Source organism: Hyla sarda, chromosome 4, assembly GCF_029499605.1.
Source record: "Hyla sarda isolate aHylSar1 chromosome 4, aHylSar1.hap1, whole genome shotgun sequence".
NCBI lineage: Eukaryota > Metazoa > Chordata > Amphibia > Anura > Hylidae > Hyla > Hyla sarda.
In genome coordinates this window covers 286,934,299-286,952,693 of record NC_079192.1, presented here as the reverse complement: position 1 = coordinate 286,952,693, position 18,395 = coordinate 286,934,299, and the positions used below count along the sequence as shown (strand labels likewise).

General features: G+C 38.6%; 1 protein-coding gene across 5 annotated transcripts in view; it reads left to right on the top strand.

Annotated features, from left to right (window-relative positions):
• PTPRQ (protein tyrosine phosphatase receptor type Q) overlaps positions 1–18,395 on the top strand; it is a 447,893-nt gene that overhangs the window by 313,419 nt on the left and 116,079 nt on the right. For 4 of the 5 annotated variants that reach the window (XM_056574450.1, XM_056574448.1, XM_056574449.1 and 1 more), the window contains 2 exons: positions 2,056–2,376; positions 11,373–11,494. In XM_056574450.1, coding sequence (XP_056430425.1) covers positions 2,056–2,376; positions 11,373–11,494 — 443 coding nt within the window. The remainder of the gene's footprint in view (positions 1–2,055; positions 2,377–11,372; positions 11,495–18,395) is intronic. The other variant, XM_056574451.1, reaches the window with a different exon arrangement.

Sequence of the window (18,395 nt, the reverse complement as noted above, 5' to 3'; positions counted from 1 at the left end):
GGTCAGGAATGCAGACAACAGGCAAGTAATGCTAAGGATGATTAAAACCACAATCACGGGCATGTAAGCTAGGCAGACACATGTTTACAGGAAAACTGTCACCTTGATTGCCCACACTAAACCCAATACACTTGGTCATAGTGTGGGTGACATGATATCCAAAGAGGGGTCACATACTATAATCTGTGCTGTGATTCCCGAAATATTGGCTGGGGAAGTTCCCCTTCTGAATACAGGGAGTCGCGCACAGGAGGCTTGCCGCCTCTGCTTCTTTCTGTCTTCTCAAGCAGCTGTTCCCTTAGTTAGCATATTCATATTCTGCGACTCTATGTCTTAGTGATGTGAGTCGCATGTCACGTGAGTGCTGCGCTGTCGGTAGAGCGCATGCAGTTTACATACAGCTCTCATGTCCTGAGCTCTGACTGCTGAAAGCAGTCATGTGAGAGCTGTAGAGCTGCCTGGCGCATGCGCTTAACCAACAGAGTGCAGCGCTCATGGGATATGTGACTCACATCACTAGGACGTAGAGTCACAGAATATGAATATGCTAACTAAGGGGACGGCTGATTGAGAAGATGGAAAGAAGCAGGGGCGGACAGCTGGCGGGACCCCACCTCCTGCGCGCCACTCCCTGAATTCAGAAGCGGAACTTTGCCAGCCAATATTTTGGGAACCACAGCACCGATTATAGTAAGTGACCCCTCTTTGGATTTGGAGGCTGTACAGTTATATATGAAAAAAATATTGTAGTGCAGTTAGGCAAAATTAAACAAGCCCCTAAATAACATAGAGGGAAAAATGTCTGATTGCGGGGGTCCAGCCACTGGGACCACTGGTCTATTTATTGTGTTTCCAAGTGCAAAAAATAGTGCCCCCCAAACAAACGGCAGATTTTTTCTTAATTACAGATAAAAGTGCATACATAAAATAAAATACATCAATATATTTATATATGTGTGCCTGTCTAAGTTTTAACAACTATTAGTTGGTTAGTCGATTTACTTGGGATTTTTTTTATTTAATTCTAAGCATGCCTTTTGTCTACTAAGCCACCGGATTATAATTAAATTTCTCCAACGATGTCAAAACACCACAAAAGGTGGTGTGGCCTTGGTGTATTTTCAATAGATTATCAAAGAGTTTTTGTTTGTGACAAACTATCAGCCAAACTGCAATAGAGAATAATCTATGCAAGGCAATACAACATATCTGCATGCTTATAGACATTAGAAATGGTTCATTCCATATCTGCCCATTTAAAACAATACAGTTGTATCAGATGGGCAGTAAGAGAAAATATCCATCTTTTACCCTTTACTAATGTTTTGTTTACTCTTCTTAAATGTAAAACCCAAAATGTTTTCACACCTGCCCAACTTTTTTTGTGTTTGTGGATAGAGGCAAATGCCCAAATCTAATAATTACAAAATTTTCTACCCCCAAATGCTGCCAGTTGAAGATAGGACTGACGTGACACTTCATGTAAAAGGGTTAATTAATAAATAAATGAATAAAAATATAAATAGCTAATAAAAAAATGATATATTTATTTTCAAGAACATTACCAATGTTGTCCATAGGCTATGTGTGGTATTGTAGCTCAGGCTCAAGTAAAAGCAATGGTGGTGCTATTTCCGGAGGAAAGCAGACATGTTTTCTATTCTTATTCTTCCTCTTTTACCGTAAAATAGCTCTACAAAAAGGTAACATGAGATGTTGCTTCTAAATGTTATGTGCCACATAAGTATGCTTGGTGTATTTTTTAGACTGTTGCATGTAACAGTTATCATGCAGGAAGGATTGTTGCCATTTTTTGTTGCTGCTGTATATTCTATGTCCTATATTTGAAGTATAACTCATGTACAAGCTGTGTGTTATTAATGTGTACATGTCAATACATGTGTACGATTTCCGTAGATGTCAATCTTCCATAGATAAATTGCAATAGGTTGCTTCTTAAAGAATACAGTGCCATAAGGTGATCTTTTGATCTAGTTGTAAATATTGTGTATTGCAGATATGCAAATATTTTACTATCAACATCTTCCTTTTTAGTTCCCAGTGTTCCACGATATGTTACTATTTTAGACGTTGGCTCCACAAGCGTCACATTGCAATGGAATAGACCAGAGTACACAAATGGCTATTTAAAGAGCTACAAAATCAATGTCCAGCTCCTTTCTACCAAGTGTACTGATAACTATGGTGAATGTATTGAGACCAGCCAAGACTTCTACTCATACCAAGAGAATACTATTGAGAAGACAATATATGGCCTGAAAAAGTTCAGATGGTATAGATTTAAAGTTAGTGCCAGCACAAATGCTGGATATGGTGCTTCATCACCATGGATTAAAGTGCAGACATTATCTGGTCGTAAGTGAAACATTTCTTATAAATTTCTACTAACCAAACTAAGCACTAACCAAAATCAATCATATGAGGGTTTCTGTAAGCAGTGTAATGATTTGTTTACAGTACTAAACTCGATAAATAACTAATTATTGTTGTAATAACAACGCATAAAACATGAAATTGTAGTTTAAGCTACTTCAGAAAAAGTAACAGCAAATAATTAATTGCCACATTTTAGCTCCCATACATTTCCCAGGTATCTGCCTGGCTATATAGTGATACTTTAGCACCTAAAGATGTATCACTGTATAACTAAGAAAGCTAGGTGATAAGTCAATTCAACATTATTATAGGAGAAGTGTATGGGATATTACAGCTTAATTTTTTTTACAAAGCCTGTTAGGACACCCTGAGAGGTACATGTGGCCTAAATGTACCCAGACCCTGTCTAGTATATTGTCCTGTGTAGAGCGATACAATTTGAAAGATCACTTGTCACAGTGATATCCCGATCCTACTAAAATCACTGAAAATGTCTGTTGCTAAAGCTATTAAACACAGCTCTATATTTACAGTGCCCTGATTCTGAATATAGAAGTCATAGCTATGGAAAATTTGGCCTACAATTAGCTATATACCCTTTCTGATTAAAAATTATTAAAGCCTGTACAAAAGTTTGTTGGTGGAAATTAATCCAACCTTCTGGCACATTTGGAATAGTATATCTGCTCCAGGAAAATATTGCCCTAGATAAATAAATCAACACTACACTGTAAATAGTCAATAAATTGAATTTTTTAATGCAATTCGCGTACCAGGAGCTACTTTTACATCCTGTACATGACTGCGAGCATCGGAGCGGCAGTCGAATCATGCACTGCAGGTCCCGGCAGCTATCAGCAGCCAGGGACCTGCCGGTAATGTCCGACATCCGTGATCGGGAGGATGTCTGCCATTAACCCCTCAGATGCCGTGATCAATACAGGTCATGGCATCTGCGGCAATGCACACATTTAAATGGATGATCAGATCACCCGCTGTGCTGCCGCGGGGATCCGATCATCTAAAATGGTGGATGGAGGTCCCCTGCCTCCGTCCAACTCCTGGGGTCTTCTGCTCTGGTCTGAGATCTAGCAGACCAGAGCAGAAGATCTATGATAACACTGATCAGTGCTATGCCCTATGCATAGCACTGAACAGTATTAGCAATCAAGTGATTGCAATAGATAGAGCCCTATGGGAACATAAAAAGTGTAAAAAAAAAAAAAAGTAAAAAAGTAAAAAAAATTTAAAAAAAAGAAAAGAAAAAAAAATTTGATAAATCCCCCCTCTATAAAAATTTTAACTGTCCCTTTTCCCCATTTTACTCCCAAAAGGCGTAAAAAAAATTATTAATAAACATATTTGGTATTGCCACGTACGCAAATGTTTGAACTATTAAATTATAATGTTAATTGACCTGTACGGTGAACAGCATGAATGTAAAAAAAAAAATTTAAAGTCCAAAATTGCTGCTTTTTTGTCACATTGTTAAAATTTTTTATAATAAGTGATTAAAATGTTTCATATATACAAATGTGGTAAATGTGGAGCCCTCATAATGCCCCGTATACGGAAAAATTGAAAAGTTATAGGTGGTCAAAATAGGGTGATTTTAAACCTACTGATTTTGTAGAAAAAGATAATTATTTTTTAAAAGCATTCACACAATGTTTTTGCAATATAGTTCCCGCTTCAGGTTTTTGATGAAAAACAGATTCTTTAAAACCGTACTAAACTGTATCAAAACGTGTGTACAAATTTTAACCCATATACGGTTAAAAAACATATACGGTTTGAAAAATGATGTATGGTTGCATCCTTTTTTAAAGAAAAAAAATGTATACGTTTTACATTTTCACTCATCTTGAGGAAAGGTTTCTACACCAGCACAGATGGGGGTTCTTTACTGTAAGAGCAGTGAGACTGTGGAATTCTCTACCAGAGGAGGTGGTCATGGTGAACTCTGTAAAAGAATTTAAAAGGGGTCTGGATGCATTTTTGGAGAATGATAACAATGAGAATTGCAGGTTATGGATTCTAGATCTATATGGACAGGGGGTTGATCCAGGGATCTGTTCTGATGCCATATTTGGAGTCAGGAATGAATTTTTGCCTCAAGTATGATTTTTTTTTTTGCCTTCCTCTGGATCAACTCAGTATGGACTCATTAGGGATATAGGTTAAACTTGATGGACTCTAGTCTTTTTTCGACCTTATGAGCTATGTTACTAAGTTACTATGTAACTCCATTATGAATAAGGATTCACTTGTTTAATTGCAATTCCAAGAAAAAAACTGTGCAAAGTCAAAATCGTATGCACATACAGTGCTACACTGTTCCCATTGACTCCCATGTTGAAAAAACCTTTATACGGTTTCAATACAGTTTTTTACCCGGACCAAAAACCGTGGTAGGCTATGGTTTTAGGTATGGGAAAAAAAAACGAACAAAACCATACAAGGCGCAAAACGGATGCAACTAGATACATCGTTTGTCATACGGTTTTCAATACGGTTCCATACGGTTTTCAAATTGAAAACATATACGGGAACTGTATTGCAAAAACTTGGTGTGAATGCACCCTAAAGATGGGTATCATTTTAATCATATTGACCTACAGAATAAAGAAAACATCATTTACGGTAATGTGTACAGTGTGAAAACAAAACCCTCCAAAACTAGCAAAATTTTGGTTTTCATTTAAATCTCCTCACTAAAAAAATTTTTTATGGGACTTCGCTGCGGCCTGTGATTGGCTGAGTGCAATATTACTCGCCGACCACCGGCAACCAGGAAGAGGATGGCGGCGGAGGCCGAAATGGGTTACCGGAGGCACCAGGTGAATGATGACAGGTATGTATCTCTTTTTATTTTTTACTGCCGGCAGTATGGGACACAATTTTAACATCCCGGAGTACTCCTTTAATCTTCACAAACCATCCAATGTCATTACAAAGGAAACCATTTAAGCCACCAAATTTGTAGTCTGCCCATACCACCAATTAACCTCCAGCCATGTATCATTATATCAGAGGCAGCCCTGATTTGGTGCCCATTTCTGTATAATGTCTCATGGGACGATAAAAGTTCACAGTCTAGGAAATTAAAGCTGGGCTGCAATAGCCACCATGGCCATCTGCTTCTGGCTTCATTTACTATGTGCATCTGAGCGCATTGGCTCTGCTGAACAGGTGATAAGCAGGGTTGATGGGTGTTGGTGCCCCAATAATCATACATTGGTAGTCCTGAGGATAGCCCATCAATATTAAAATCCAGAAAACTTTCTTTTATACATTTTTCACATCACTGGCTCTCTCTGCAATGGCCACTCTCTCTCTCTCCTGCAAAGCTCTCCGACACTTTTTTTTATACCCACTCGCACAACTTTTGCACAAAATGAAGCTTGCATCAAAACTTTTCTTTGGCAGAAAACCGGCATACATATATTTCCCCCATTTTATGTACCTGAGAAAAGGTTATATATTGTATATTAAAATGGGTTGGGGAAAAAAGAATAACTTGAGTACATTACATTTAATTGTATGTATATATATATATATATATATATATATATATATATATCTTGTATCTGTATGTACACACATATAATTAGCATTTTTAACTTTGATCAACATTAGTAAATCCATATATGAATCCAAAAGGATTATGGAGAAACAGAAACATTTTATATGGTGTTATGGTATTAATTCTTTTGTTAACTTTTTTTTATAATGAACTTTCTACAGTAGAGTTCAGACTAGGTGCTCCAGATTTTGGGAAAAATCCACTTCTTCCTTAGTGTTTTGGATAATAAACCTATACACTGTATGTTGTCTCCCCTTTCATCTTGTCCTCCGGTCACACATTCATCTTGGCCTTTAGTCCACACCCCCTGTCGTGTGGATGCCCTCATCACCTCCAAGGGAACCTAAGGAGGTGAGACAATATCCAAATGACTTTACCTTCAAATCTGTTTCTTTTTTCACAATAGACTGTCAATGTGAATGCTGAAACTATATAATATTAGCATGATAGATTGTACCCTGTATGTTTTTCATGCTTTAAACCCAAGTGATTGGTTCTCCAGATTCTGTGCTCAGTTATAACATTTTTACAACTACCCCAGTATCAGGACACAGATGAATGGCAAAGATGACCCTGACCTCTATAAGATTCACATTCCTGTGCAGGGATAGAAGCATGTTAATCTGGAAATGATGCTTGTTAGTTACAGTAAATGCATTATTGTGGAAACCAGGACAAAAGTACTTATGAGCGGAAGTGATTGGATTATGATAGGAGGGATGTTTCATCCAAAGTCAGTAAATTGCCATGATTTATAAACGTATACCATTTTTTCTTTAACCATTTTAACACACACACAAAGAGAGGAAATAATAAATCTGCAATTTTCAGATTTAGTACAAGCTGTTTTATGAGTTTATAAACCAAAGAGGCTGTAGGGATTGTTTCTTCATATAAAGATATTGGTAAAAAAAAAAGTTTGTTTGTTTATGGTTAAAAATGGTGTATTCCCACATTTCGCTTTTTTGTTGAAGTTTTTGAAGCCAAAGCCTGGAACCGATCTTCAATGGAGGACCAGAATAACATAAAAGACTGAGACCTATTTAAAAAAAAAATTTCAATTTCTGGCTTTGACTTCAAAAACTGCTTAAAAAAACAAGATGAAATAAATCCTTTCACCAAGGAGGAAATCCGCACTGCAGTCCATACTTGAATGATTAAAAAACGACGGGCTTAATTAGATCCATATTAAAAATTGCATACAAGATGGTCCCATGAAACGCGTCGGTGTTAGTACATTTTAACCTCTCCTTCCCTTCTTGTATGCAATTTTTAATATGGATCTAATAAAGCCTGAAGTTTTTTAATCATTCAAGTATGGACTGCAGTGCTGGTTTCCTCCTTGGTATAAGGATTTCTTTTGTCTACAGTGGGGCAAAAAAGTATTTATTCAGCCACCAATTGTGCAAGTTCTCCCACTTAAAAAAGATGAGAGAGGCCTGTAATTTTCATCATAGGTAAGCTTCAACTATGAGAGAAATAATGAGGGAAAAAAAACACAAAATCACTGTCTAATTTTTAAAGAATTTATTTGCAAATTATTGTGGAAAATAAGTATTTGGTTACCTACAAATAAGCAATATTTCTGGCTCTCACAGACCTGTAACTTCTTCTTTAAGAGTCTCCTCTGTCCTCCACTCGTTACCTGTATTAATGGAACCTGTTTGAACTTGTTATATAACAGTCACACTCCAACTTGTTATAGAACAGTCACACTCCAAACTCCACTATGGCCAAGACCAAAGAGCTGTCAAAGCACACCAGAAACTAAATTGTAGACCTGCACCAGGCTGGGAAGACTGAATCTGCAATAGGCAAGCAGCTTGGAGTGAAGAGATCAACTGTGGGAGCAATTATTATAAAATAGAAGACATACAAGACCACTGATAATCTCCCTCGATCTGGGGCTCCATGCAAGATCTCACCCAGTGGTGTCAAAATAATCACAAGAATGGTCAGCAAAAATCCCAGAACCACACGGGGGGAACCTAGTGAATGACCTGCAGAGAGCTGGGACCAAAGTAACAAAGGCTACCATCAGTAACACACTACACCACCCAAATCATACAGTGCCAGACATATCCCCCTGCTTAAGCCAGTACACATCTGGGCCCATATGAAGTTTGCTAGAAGTTTGCTAGACAGCATTTGGACAATCCAGAGGAGGATTGGGAGAATTTCATATGGTCAGATGAAACCAAAGTATAACTTTTTGTTAAAAACTCAACTTGTCGTGTTTGGAGGAGAAAGACTGCTGAGTTGCATCCAAAGAACACCATAACTTCTGTGAAGCATGGGGGTGGAAACATCATGCTTTGGGGCGGTTTTTCTGCTAAGGGACCTGGACGACTCATCCGTGTAAAGGAAAGAATGAATGGGGCCATGTATCTTAAGATTTTGAGTGAAAACCTCCTTCCATCAGCAAGGGCATTGAAGATGAAACGTGGCTGGGTTTTTCAGCATGACAATGATTCCAAACACACCGTCCGGGCAACGAAGGAGTGGCTATGTAAGAAGCATTTCAAGGTCCTGGAGTGGCCTAGCCAGTCTCCAGAACTCAACCCCATACAAAACCTTTGGAGGGGTTGAAAGTCCATGTTGCCCAGTGACAGCCCCAAAGCATCACTGCTCTAGAGGAGATCTGCATGGAGGAATGGGCCAAAATACCAGCAACAGTGTGTGAAAACTTCGTGAAGAGAAAACATTTGACCTCTGTCATTGCCAACAAAAGGTGTATAACAAAGTATTGAGATGAACTTTTGTTATTGAACCAAATACTTATTTTCCACCATAATTTGCAAATTAATTCTTTAAAAATCAGACAATGGGATTTTATGGATTTTTTTTCTCATTATGTCTCTCATAGTTGAGGTATACCTATGACGAAAATTGCAGGCCTCTCTTATCTTTTTAAGTGGGAGAACTTGCACAATTGGTGGCTTATTAAATACTTTTTTGCCCCTCTGTATATCACCGTGCTTACGGCAGCTACGCCCTTGCACCTGGCCGACTTGAACATTGGAGCTACAACGTGGAGGAGGAGTGAATTTCTTTCTTTTGATTAATCTTAAAAAAACAAGGTGGAATTTCTGTGATTCCACTAAAATTTCATTCTGCAAAGATTGCTGTGCAATTTGTGCAGAATTTCAGAAGGATTTCTGTGTGCTCAAAGCACAAAATTCTGAATTTAAAGGGGTATTCCAGACAAAAGCGTATTTTTTTATGTCAACTGGCTCCAGAAAGTTAAACATATTTGTAGATTACTTCTATTAAAAATCTTAATCCTTGCAGTAGTTATCAGCTGCTTAAATTGAGTTGTTCTTTTCTTTTTGACAACAGTGTTCTCTGCTGACACCTCTGCTTGTCTCAGGAACAGTCAGAAGCATTAGAGGTTTGCTATGGAGATTTTCTCCTACTCTTGACTTCTATGGGATTCTGCCCATAATTTAGCAAAATCGAAAGACGTTCAATATTTTTGCATAATGCGGAAAGAAGAAAGCTGTGGAATTTCTGTAGCGGAAATTCTGCTGTGTGTATAAGACAGCGGAATCCCCTTTCAACACAATGTGCAGTAGAGAAGAAAGCTGTGGAATTTCTGTAGCGGAATTTCTGCTGTGTGTGTAGGACAGCGGAATCCCCTTTCAACACAATGTGCAGTAAATTTTGCAGAATTTTCTAGCAGAATTTTTCCAGCAGATTCCGCTAGAAAATATTGCTGTGTAAACATAGCCTTAGGGTACGTTAAGACAAGCGGATTTACAGCATATTTTATGCTGCAGATCTGCTGCTGAAGGAGCTCTGTATGGTGCCTTTACAGGTGCCTGCTCGGAACGGCAATACGCCGCTACGTTCAGACACACTGAAGCGATGTGCGAGTCGCCGTGCATGCACGGTGTACTCGCACACATCGCGGACGCTCCCCTTGCTCAATGAGCTAGGCCGAGAGCTGCCGCGATGTGCGAGTATACTGTGCATACGCGCTGCGACTCGCACATCGCAGTGTATCTGCTCATAGCAGCATATTGCCGCTCCGAGCAGGCACATGTAAAGGCAGCATATAGAGGTCCTTCAGTGGTGGATCCGCAGCGAAATACGTGCGGAAAATCCACTCGTATGAACGTACCTTTAGGGCTCGTACACATGAGCAGATTTCGTTTCAAACTTGCAGCTGGTTTCCCGCTGCACGTTTGAAAGGAGTGGGCTGTCCACAGCTGTGTTTTAGCAGCAGAATCTCCCCTGCGGAAAATCCGCCACATACCCCATTATTTGAAATGAAATCCTCTCGTGTGAATAAGCCCTAAAGGTGCATTCACTTTCACATTGCACGTGGTCGGTTCATGTTTCATCCCCTTAGGTTCTTGCCTTTTGTTTAAAAGAAAGTAGGTAAATGATCATTTTTGTGAAATTCCCATTACATACATAGGTCAAAAGTATAGACCACCTCAGCATCATTCATGTTTCTCCAATGCAGCTAAAAGAAAAATAATCAGTTTTGCGAATAGCATTGGTTGTAAAGGTTTTACAGTTGTGTGTCTTCATGCAACTCGTAGTTTGAACCTACAGTCATAATCCCTGATCCCCTTTTATTAGCCAGAGCATAGTGTCAATAAGAAAAAGAGAATCTCTTTGGGGGCACGCAGGCTGGCAACTGTAGTTAAACCTCTCCAAAAACCCATCTCTTTGAGAAGACTACCAGATTAGTGGGACGGATTTTCAGTCCACCATACATTATGCATAGTGGCCATTTTCTGTGAGATGACCACCTCCATAAAATACCACTTGTTAATACAAATTTGGCTGGTCTTCTCAGAGAGGTTTAACTGTATTTAGATGATTTCCTATTTATTTGAGTAAACTCTTGAACACAAGGTCTATTATATACTAGATTGTAATACTTTTATTACACATGTGAGTGACAATTACTGTGTTATTTTTATGCATGGTGTGGCAATTCTAACACATTTTCTATTACTGACATATTAATATTTTTCTATTTATTTTAAATCTAAATAAACAAATGAGATTGTATTCATTGTACAAATTGTATTTATGACATTATTACATTACATTATGTAAATAACCGTATGATAATTGCTTTCTTGGTGTAAGCTTTGGTTATGCTTTTTCTATTCCAGGCCTCACACGCAAGGCACATCTTTAATGTAGTTAATTTTTAGATATGTTTACATGTTAAATGCATAATAAAATCTCTAATATAAATGAAAAAAAAAAACATCATAATACTTAAATATAATAAAAACTGTTTCGTAAATATGAAAATATCCTGAAAGTTTGTTTGCTTGTAATTAACTTCCTAGAATGACTTTGCTTCCTACAATATTTTTTCATTGATATACCTTATTACTAAATATTTTTACTTGTTCTGCAGCTGCAGATGGACCCCCACAAAATGTTACGGCTGTTGCCACATCACCCAACAGTATTAATATCAGCTGGAGCCAACCAGCCGTGATAACTGGACCGACCTCATATCTAATCAACGTCTCATCGGTAAGGAAAGTTTTGCGTTCTTTCATCTCTTCTATTTGTTTTGCAGAGTTGGGTTGAGGTTTTTAAAGCTTGTCCAACCATCTAAACTTCAGTGCTACAGACATGTATATCATACAGGTTAAAGCTGGGGCTTCTATATCTACTACGTTTTCTACATTGATGAGACCACATGTTAATGCATAATTACGTACGTACACAATTCATATCCTCTATGGTCACTTAAAAATGCCCCCCAACTTTTGCTTTTAAAATATAAATGCACTCCTGGAGTGAATCTCTCAAAGTTCATTTTTGGTTTAATTCACTCGAATCAACCTTTGGATTCAATTCAGATTAATTTTTTTCTGATTTGACAGTAAATACAGGAGCAGAGACTCCTGTCAAAGGAGGTCCTTTCTCCTATACAGCATACTCTGCTGTATGTGTCTCCGCTCATTTAAAGGGGTACTCTGGTGGGAAAAAAAAATATTTTCAACATGTGGCAGAAAGTTATGCAGATTTTTAAATGACTTCTATTAAAAATTCTTAATCTTTCCAATACTTATCAGCTGGTGTATGCTGCAAGAAGAAGTTAAGTAGTTCTTTTCTATCTGATCACAGTGCTCTCTGCTGACCCCTCTGTCAATGTCAGGAATTGTCCAAAGCAGGAATGGTTTGCTATGGGGATTTGCTCGTACTCTGGACAGTTCCTGACATGGACAGAGGTGGTAGCAGAGAAAGTGAAAGTTTTCTCTTTTTTTGCAGCCCGGGTAGGATTGAATAGGAATAGTCCGTACCGGACATCTCCTCTAATATTCACTGGGCTGGCTGGAGGGCATGCTCTGCACCCAGTCCAGTTAATGTTTATTTTATTGAACAGCTAGACGTGCATGTAAGCTTTGCCACTCAGTGTACAGAACCAGGGACTCCTGCTTTTGCCAGAAGTTCCTAGTCCTGTAAATTCTTTCATATACTGTTGGTGAATGGTGCCATGCAGTTCATCCAAGACAAATCCCAAATGTTTTGGATTTGTATACATCTGAATTTTTGGGGAAATTCAGAACAAATCCGGTTTGTTTAAGATTGATTTACTGAACTTGTGATAAGATATTTGTAACTTGTGATAAGATATTTGTAGGGATTTTGAATGTAGCTATTCTTTAGTAAAGGTGGACTTTATTCAGAACTGTTTTAATTCCTCATCAGGAATGATCCTTTTTTTGTCACAGGGTATACTGACTATCCTGGACAGTGACATACAAGTAGTCTAAATTATCAACACTTTCTTATCTAACTGTATAAGTCCAAATTTGCAAGTATTATGGGACTTGTGTAAGACATTTTACACCAAATTTACCATAGTTTCCAGTTTATGTACACTGTAATGCATATCTTCTATTTTTGTGAATGATGCAGCCCACAGGAACAACACGATGGTATATGCCTGTTTAAGTATTCAGTATGACTGTACAGCTTTTTTAATTCTAATTCTAAGTACATCCTAAGTTAGTATGGTATTTTTTAGATCAATTATTGCCTAATAATATAGTTTAGCTGCAACATTATTTAATCATTTTCCTTGTGGAACCTGTACGCTAGAATAATTAAACTAAAGTGATATACAGAATTCTGGATCCTAGCCAGTCAGTTCCTCTTTTTTGTAAGGAACGCTCTAGGATGATATGGGCCAGACTCCACAGGATTGCTCGTGCCAGAAGGCAGACCATACAATACAACCAAATGCAGTGTGTAAGAAAAGGGACCACTGCCCTCCTGTACTCCTAAGCTAGATAGGACAATCTGAACCTGATGTAGCAATACTAAACACCAACCTATATCAATAAGGCTGCAGCAAAAATGGTATAATAAAATACAAACGTATTGACAAAATAATAAAATCAACAATAGAACACATACAAAGAAGATGGTGACCACTGTGAAAAGCCCAAAAGCCCAGAGTGGAGAAGCCACATTACTACTTCTGCAATAAGGAAGTAGATTCCGAAAGTATCGTAGGGGTGGGCGTCCTTGTGAGCACCAGAGAGTCATTTACTTGTGGGTATTGTTTCTGTTTGCTTCTTTGTACATATGTTCTGGCACTTGCACTTTGTTTGTATGGCATGCATTAAAGGGGTACTCCGGTGGAAAACTTTTAAAATTTTTTTTTTATCAACAGGTGCCAGAAAGTTAAACAGATTTTCTTTTTGGAACACAGTGCTCTCTGCTGATTTCACGAGCACAGTGCTCTCTGCTGACATCTCTGTCTATTTTAAGAACTGTCCAGAGTCGGAGAAAACCCCATAGCAAACATATGCTGCTCTGGTCAGTTCCTAAAATGGACAGAGATGTCAGCAGAGAGCCCTGTGCTCGTGATTCAGCAGAGAGCACTGCGTTCGAAAAAGAAAATAATTTCCTCTGTAGTATTCAGCAGGTAATAAGTACTGGAAGGATTAAGATTTTTTAATAGAAGTAATTTACAAATCTGTTTAACTTTCTGGCACCAGTTTATTAAAAAAAAAAAAAAGTTTTCCACCGTAGTACCCCTTTAACAGTCCATTCCTGTGATTATTTTATATCTATACACCCATGTGTATGGTTATATACATAGTAATGTGACTTCTCCACTCTGGGCTTTCCAAGTACGCCCCATGTCAGTTGCAACCATCTTTATTTTGTGTGTTCCATTGTAGTTTTTATTATTTTTTGTCAATAAAGATTGTATTTTGTTATACAATTTCTGCTGCAGCCTTATTACTATAGGTTGCATTGACATTACACTGATTGCAGATAGTACTGATCAATGCTATGACAATGCATAGCACTGAACAGTATTAGTCGATTGATTGCTATAAATAGATTTTACACAAGAAGAATTAAAATCACCCCCTTTTCCCATTTTACAAAAAAAGGAAACAGTGCAAAATTGCTGCTTTTTGGTCACATCACATCCTAGAAAAATTGAAATAAAAAGTGATCAATTCACATATAGGCAAAAGTGATACTAATAAAAACTACAGATCACGACACAGAAAAATAAGCCCTCATACATCACCGTACATGGAAGAATAAGAAAGTTATTGGAGTCAGAATAGGGCAATTTTAAACATACTTTAAAAAAAATAGTACAATAATATTAAAGCATGTAAACGTTGGTATCATTTTAAATGTATTGACTCACAGATGAAAACATATCAGTTTTACCGTAGAGTGCACTGTCTAAAAACGAAACTGTCACGTCTGGGAAGGGAAGGAGTGCACACTATTCTTGTCCACTCCCCTGTCCCTGCCTACTTATGTACCTGCCCTAGACGACAGGTCCGTAAACACGGTGACAGTAACTTCCTAAAAAAGGGAGGGACAGTCAAAAAGTCAAAACAATAAACTACAAAACTGACATAAGGTCCGTAAAGGCTGGAGGTACATGACTAACAGAAAACAAACCTAAACACGCGCACACAAAAATACGTAGTCAGAGGGCTGAGTCTAAACCTGGAGAGCATGAAGTGCAGTAACAGAGTATCAAAGGGAAGTCAAAAGCCAAGACAAAAGTCACAAAACCAGAATAAACAGAATGAGCACAGAGATAGCTAGGTAAGTTACTAAGAACTATCACAAGCAGCAAATGACTGAAAAGTGCCTCCTTATATATGCCTGAGCTGCAACCAGGAAGACTCTAATTGGCTCGGCAAGCTTAACCACACCCAGCAACCAAAACAAACAATAGGGCTAGAAATCATTAACCCTATGGGTTCTGGCAGAACCAGTCATCACAGACACCCTTCAAAAGTTGTACGTTTTCTTTTTAATTTTCCCCACAAAATAATATATTTTCAGTTTTGCCATACTTGTTATGGTAAAATGAAAGGTGTCACTACAAAATACAATTGCTCATGCAAAAACAAGCCCTTATATGGGTCTGTGGATAAGAAAAATAAAAACGTTATGGCTCTTAGAAGGTGAAGGTGTGGAGGAAAAAATTAAAATGCAAAAATGAAGCTGGCTGTGTCCTTAACTCTTTCCCGCATAATGACTTGTATAAACATCATGATGTGCCGGTAGTTCGCGCATCATGACATTCATAAAGGTCATGCAGTTAACCCGTCAGTGCACGGGTTAACAAGCAGAACTCCCGCTGTCACCGGTGGGAGACAAGTTCTTCCTGACATCCCAGGACCATCTGTGATTGGTCCTGGTCAAAGAGCTCTGTGACTGGACCCTGAGGACCAATCACATTGTTTCAGCTTCTTTGTTATGGTAACACCGGCTCCGAAGCTCTCACTTCTGTCTGAGTAGCGACCAGAGCCAGAGTTAGTGTAACAGAAGAAGGAAGAAAGAAGATACAGTATAAAAAGTTGTTGTTTTTAAAAGCTTCAGAAAAAGAGCTGTGCCCCTTACCCCTGCTGCCGCTCCATCCACCCGTCCCTAGTGCTGTAGCCTGTGAATCTGAGCTATAGTGAGTGTGACTGTCAGCTTTTATAAAAGCTAAAGAAAAAGTTCTAAAAAAGAGTTGTGGTGCCCCTTACTCCTGCTGCTGTCCTCCATCCATCCCTCCCTCCATCCCTAGTGCTGTAGTGAGGCTGCAGTGAAGCACTTATTCCCATTCATTCCATTCATTCATTCCATTCAATCATTCCATTCATTAATTCATTCCATTCATTCAGCTGCTGTAGCCTGTGCAGTTGGAGTTAGTGTAGCAGAAGAAAGAAGATACAGTTTATAAAAGCTAAAGAAAAAGAAAGAGCTGTGGTGCCCCTTACCCCTTCTGCTGTCCTCCATCCATCCCTAGTGCTGTAGCGAGGCTGCAGTGAAGCACTTCTTCCCATTCATTCATTCCATTCATTCACCAGCTGCTGTAGGCTACAGTGAAGAAATCTGAGTCTGTCACTGACCATAACAGTGACAGTGAAGAACAAATAATAAAAATTACTGTCAGTGCCCCTGAAGTGTCTGTCACGTTTCATCCCATCACCACCTCCTAGACCTCCATACTACCTTTTACATTTTTACCTAGTCTGTCACTGATTTGTGATAGTAGTGACAGTTTGCTATTATTTTTTCTATACTCATCTCACCGTCAGCTTAGTTCTAGTGATCTGTTCAGGACAGTGGTGACCACTGTTTTGTTGTTTGTAGCGCAGTTACATCTTGTTGTTTTTTTTCTTTTCGTAAAAAAATTAAAATACAAAGAAAATACTATAGTACTAGTGTTGGTACATCAGAGACACTTCGCCATGGTTTTATATAAACTAAAAGTGTCTTCTGAAAATATCATGGCTTCGCACGTACAATACTGAGGAGGCATATGCCTTTTTGGCATCTTCCTCAAGTTCAGACAGCGTTGCCCTCTTCTTCTTCCTCGTCCTCTACCGATTCTGATGAGGAACCTCCTTGCCACCGTCCTAGGCATAGCACTGAGCCAGGTCCTAGTACTAGTACTAGTACTAGTACTGTACTAGTGCCATCTCTGAGTGGGCTCCGGCTTCAAACTTTATACCCAATTTGCCTGAGTTTGTGGCCACACCACAGGGTTAAAAGAAGCTGATTTTTTTTCAGCTCTTCTTTTCAGAAGAGTTGATTAGCATGATTGTGGAGGAAACCAACAGGTATGGCGAGCAGTTTATTCCACAGGCATATCATGCCAGGCCTTACCATTGGACGTCAACCAATCCACTGGAGTTAAAAAAAAATGTTTTGCCCTTTCTCTAAATTCTCATAATTAAAAAGCCCACAATTCGATCTTATTGGAGTAATGATATGTTTTACCATACTCCCTTGTACCGTGCTGTCATGCCAAGGGCTCGGTTTGAAGTCCTCCACAAATTCTTGCATTATGCTAATAATGAAAATTGCCCACCCCCGAGTGATCCCAACTTTGATTGCATATATAAAATTTGGCCACTTGTCAACTATTTAAACCGAAAATGTTCTGAAGTGTACACCCCTGAATAAGAAATTGCAGTGGACCAGTCTCTTGAGTTCATGAGAGGGGTGGATCTGTCTGATCAGGTCTTGCAGCCGTACACTGCCCTTCCCAAAACACGGGCCTGGTGTAAGAAATTGGCACTGCACCTCCTCCAAATTGCCCTGTACAATGAATTTGTGCTGTGCAAACATGCAGAAAATACAGGAACATTCCTGCAATTTCAGGAAAATGTTATCAAAGCCTTTCTATTTGGGGATCAGGAAGGAGAGGGAAGCAGCACCACAGGATCGGGGAGCAGAATAGTTCCAGGGCAACATTTTCCTGGGGTAGTTCCCCGTAGAGAATCGGGGAGTAGGCAACAGAAGAGGTGTTGAGTATGCTACAAACGTGGCATTATAAAAGAGACCATACACTACTGTGAGACATGTCCCCACAAGCCCGGTCTGTGCATTCAAGACTGTTTCAAAATTTATCACACATCTTTTGATATCTGAATTTGTCCCCTTTAATTATTTTTACAATTCCTTTGGATAACCCTAAATGTACCCTTGGAATTACATTATTACTTATTAGTGAGCAATTCAGTAATTTCCCCTTTTTCTCGATTACATTTTATTTCCAAAAATCTAATTGGCAAATCCCTACACTAACATATTATACCCCTAGATGAATACTTTGGCCCATGTAGTTTTTTACTTTCACCATCTTGCTAAACCCCTAACAAAACTAAAAAAAATTCTCATTATATCCCTAGATGAATACATTGGCCGGTATAGATTCATATTTTTGTGAAAGTGAAAAAAATTGGTGCTAAAAGTGCAAAATATGCATCCAAATTTGAAATTTCATTTTCACTGCTAAGTTCTACAAACTTTCCTCAAACACCTAAAGGGTCAAAAACTTGCTACACCCCTAAATGGAGTCTATATGGGGTGTAGTTTCCAAAATGGAGTGCCATGTTGGGGGTTCCCACTGTTCTGGCACCATGGGGGTTCCTAA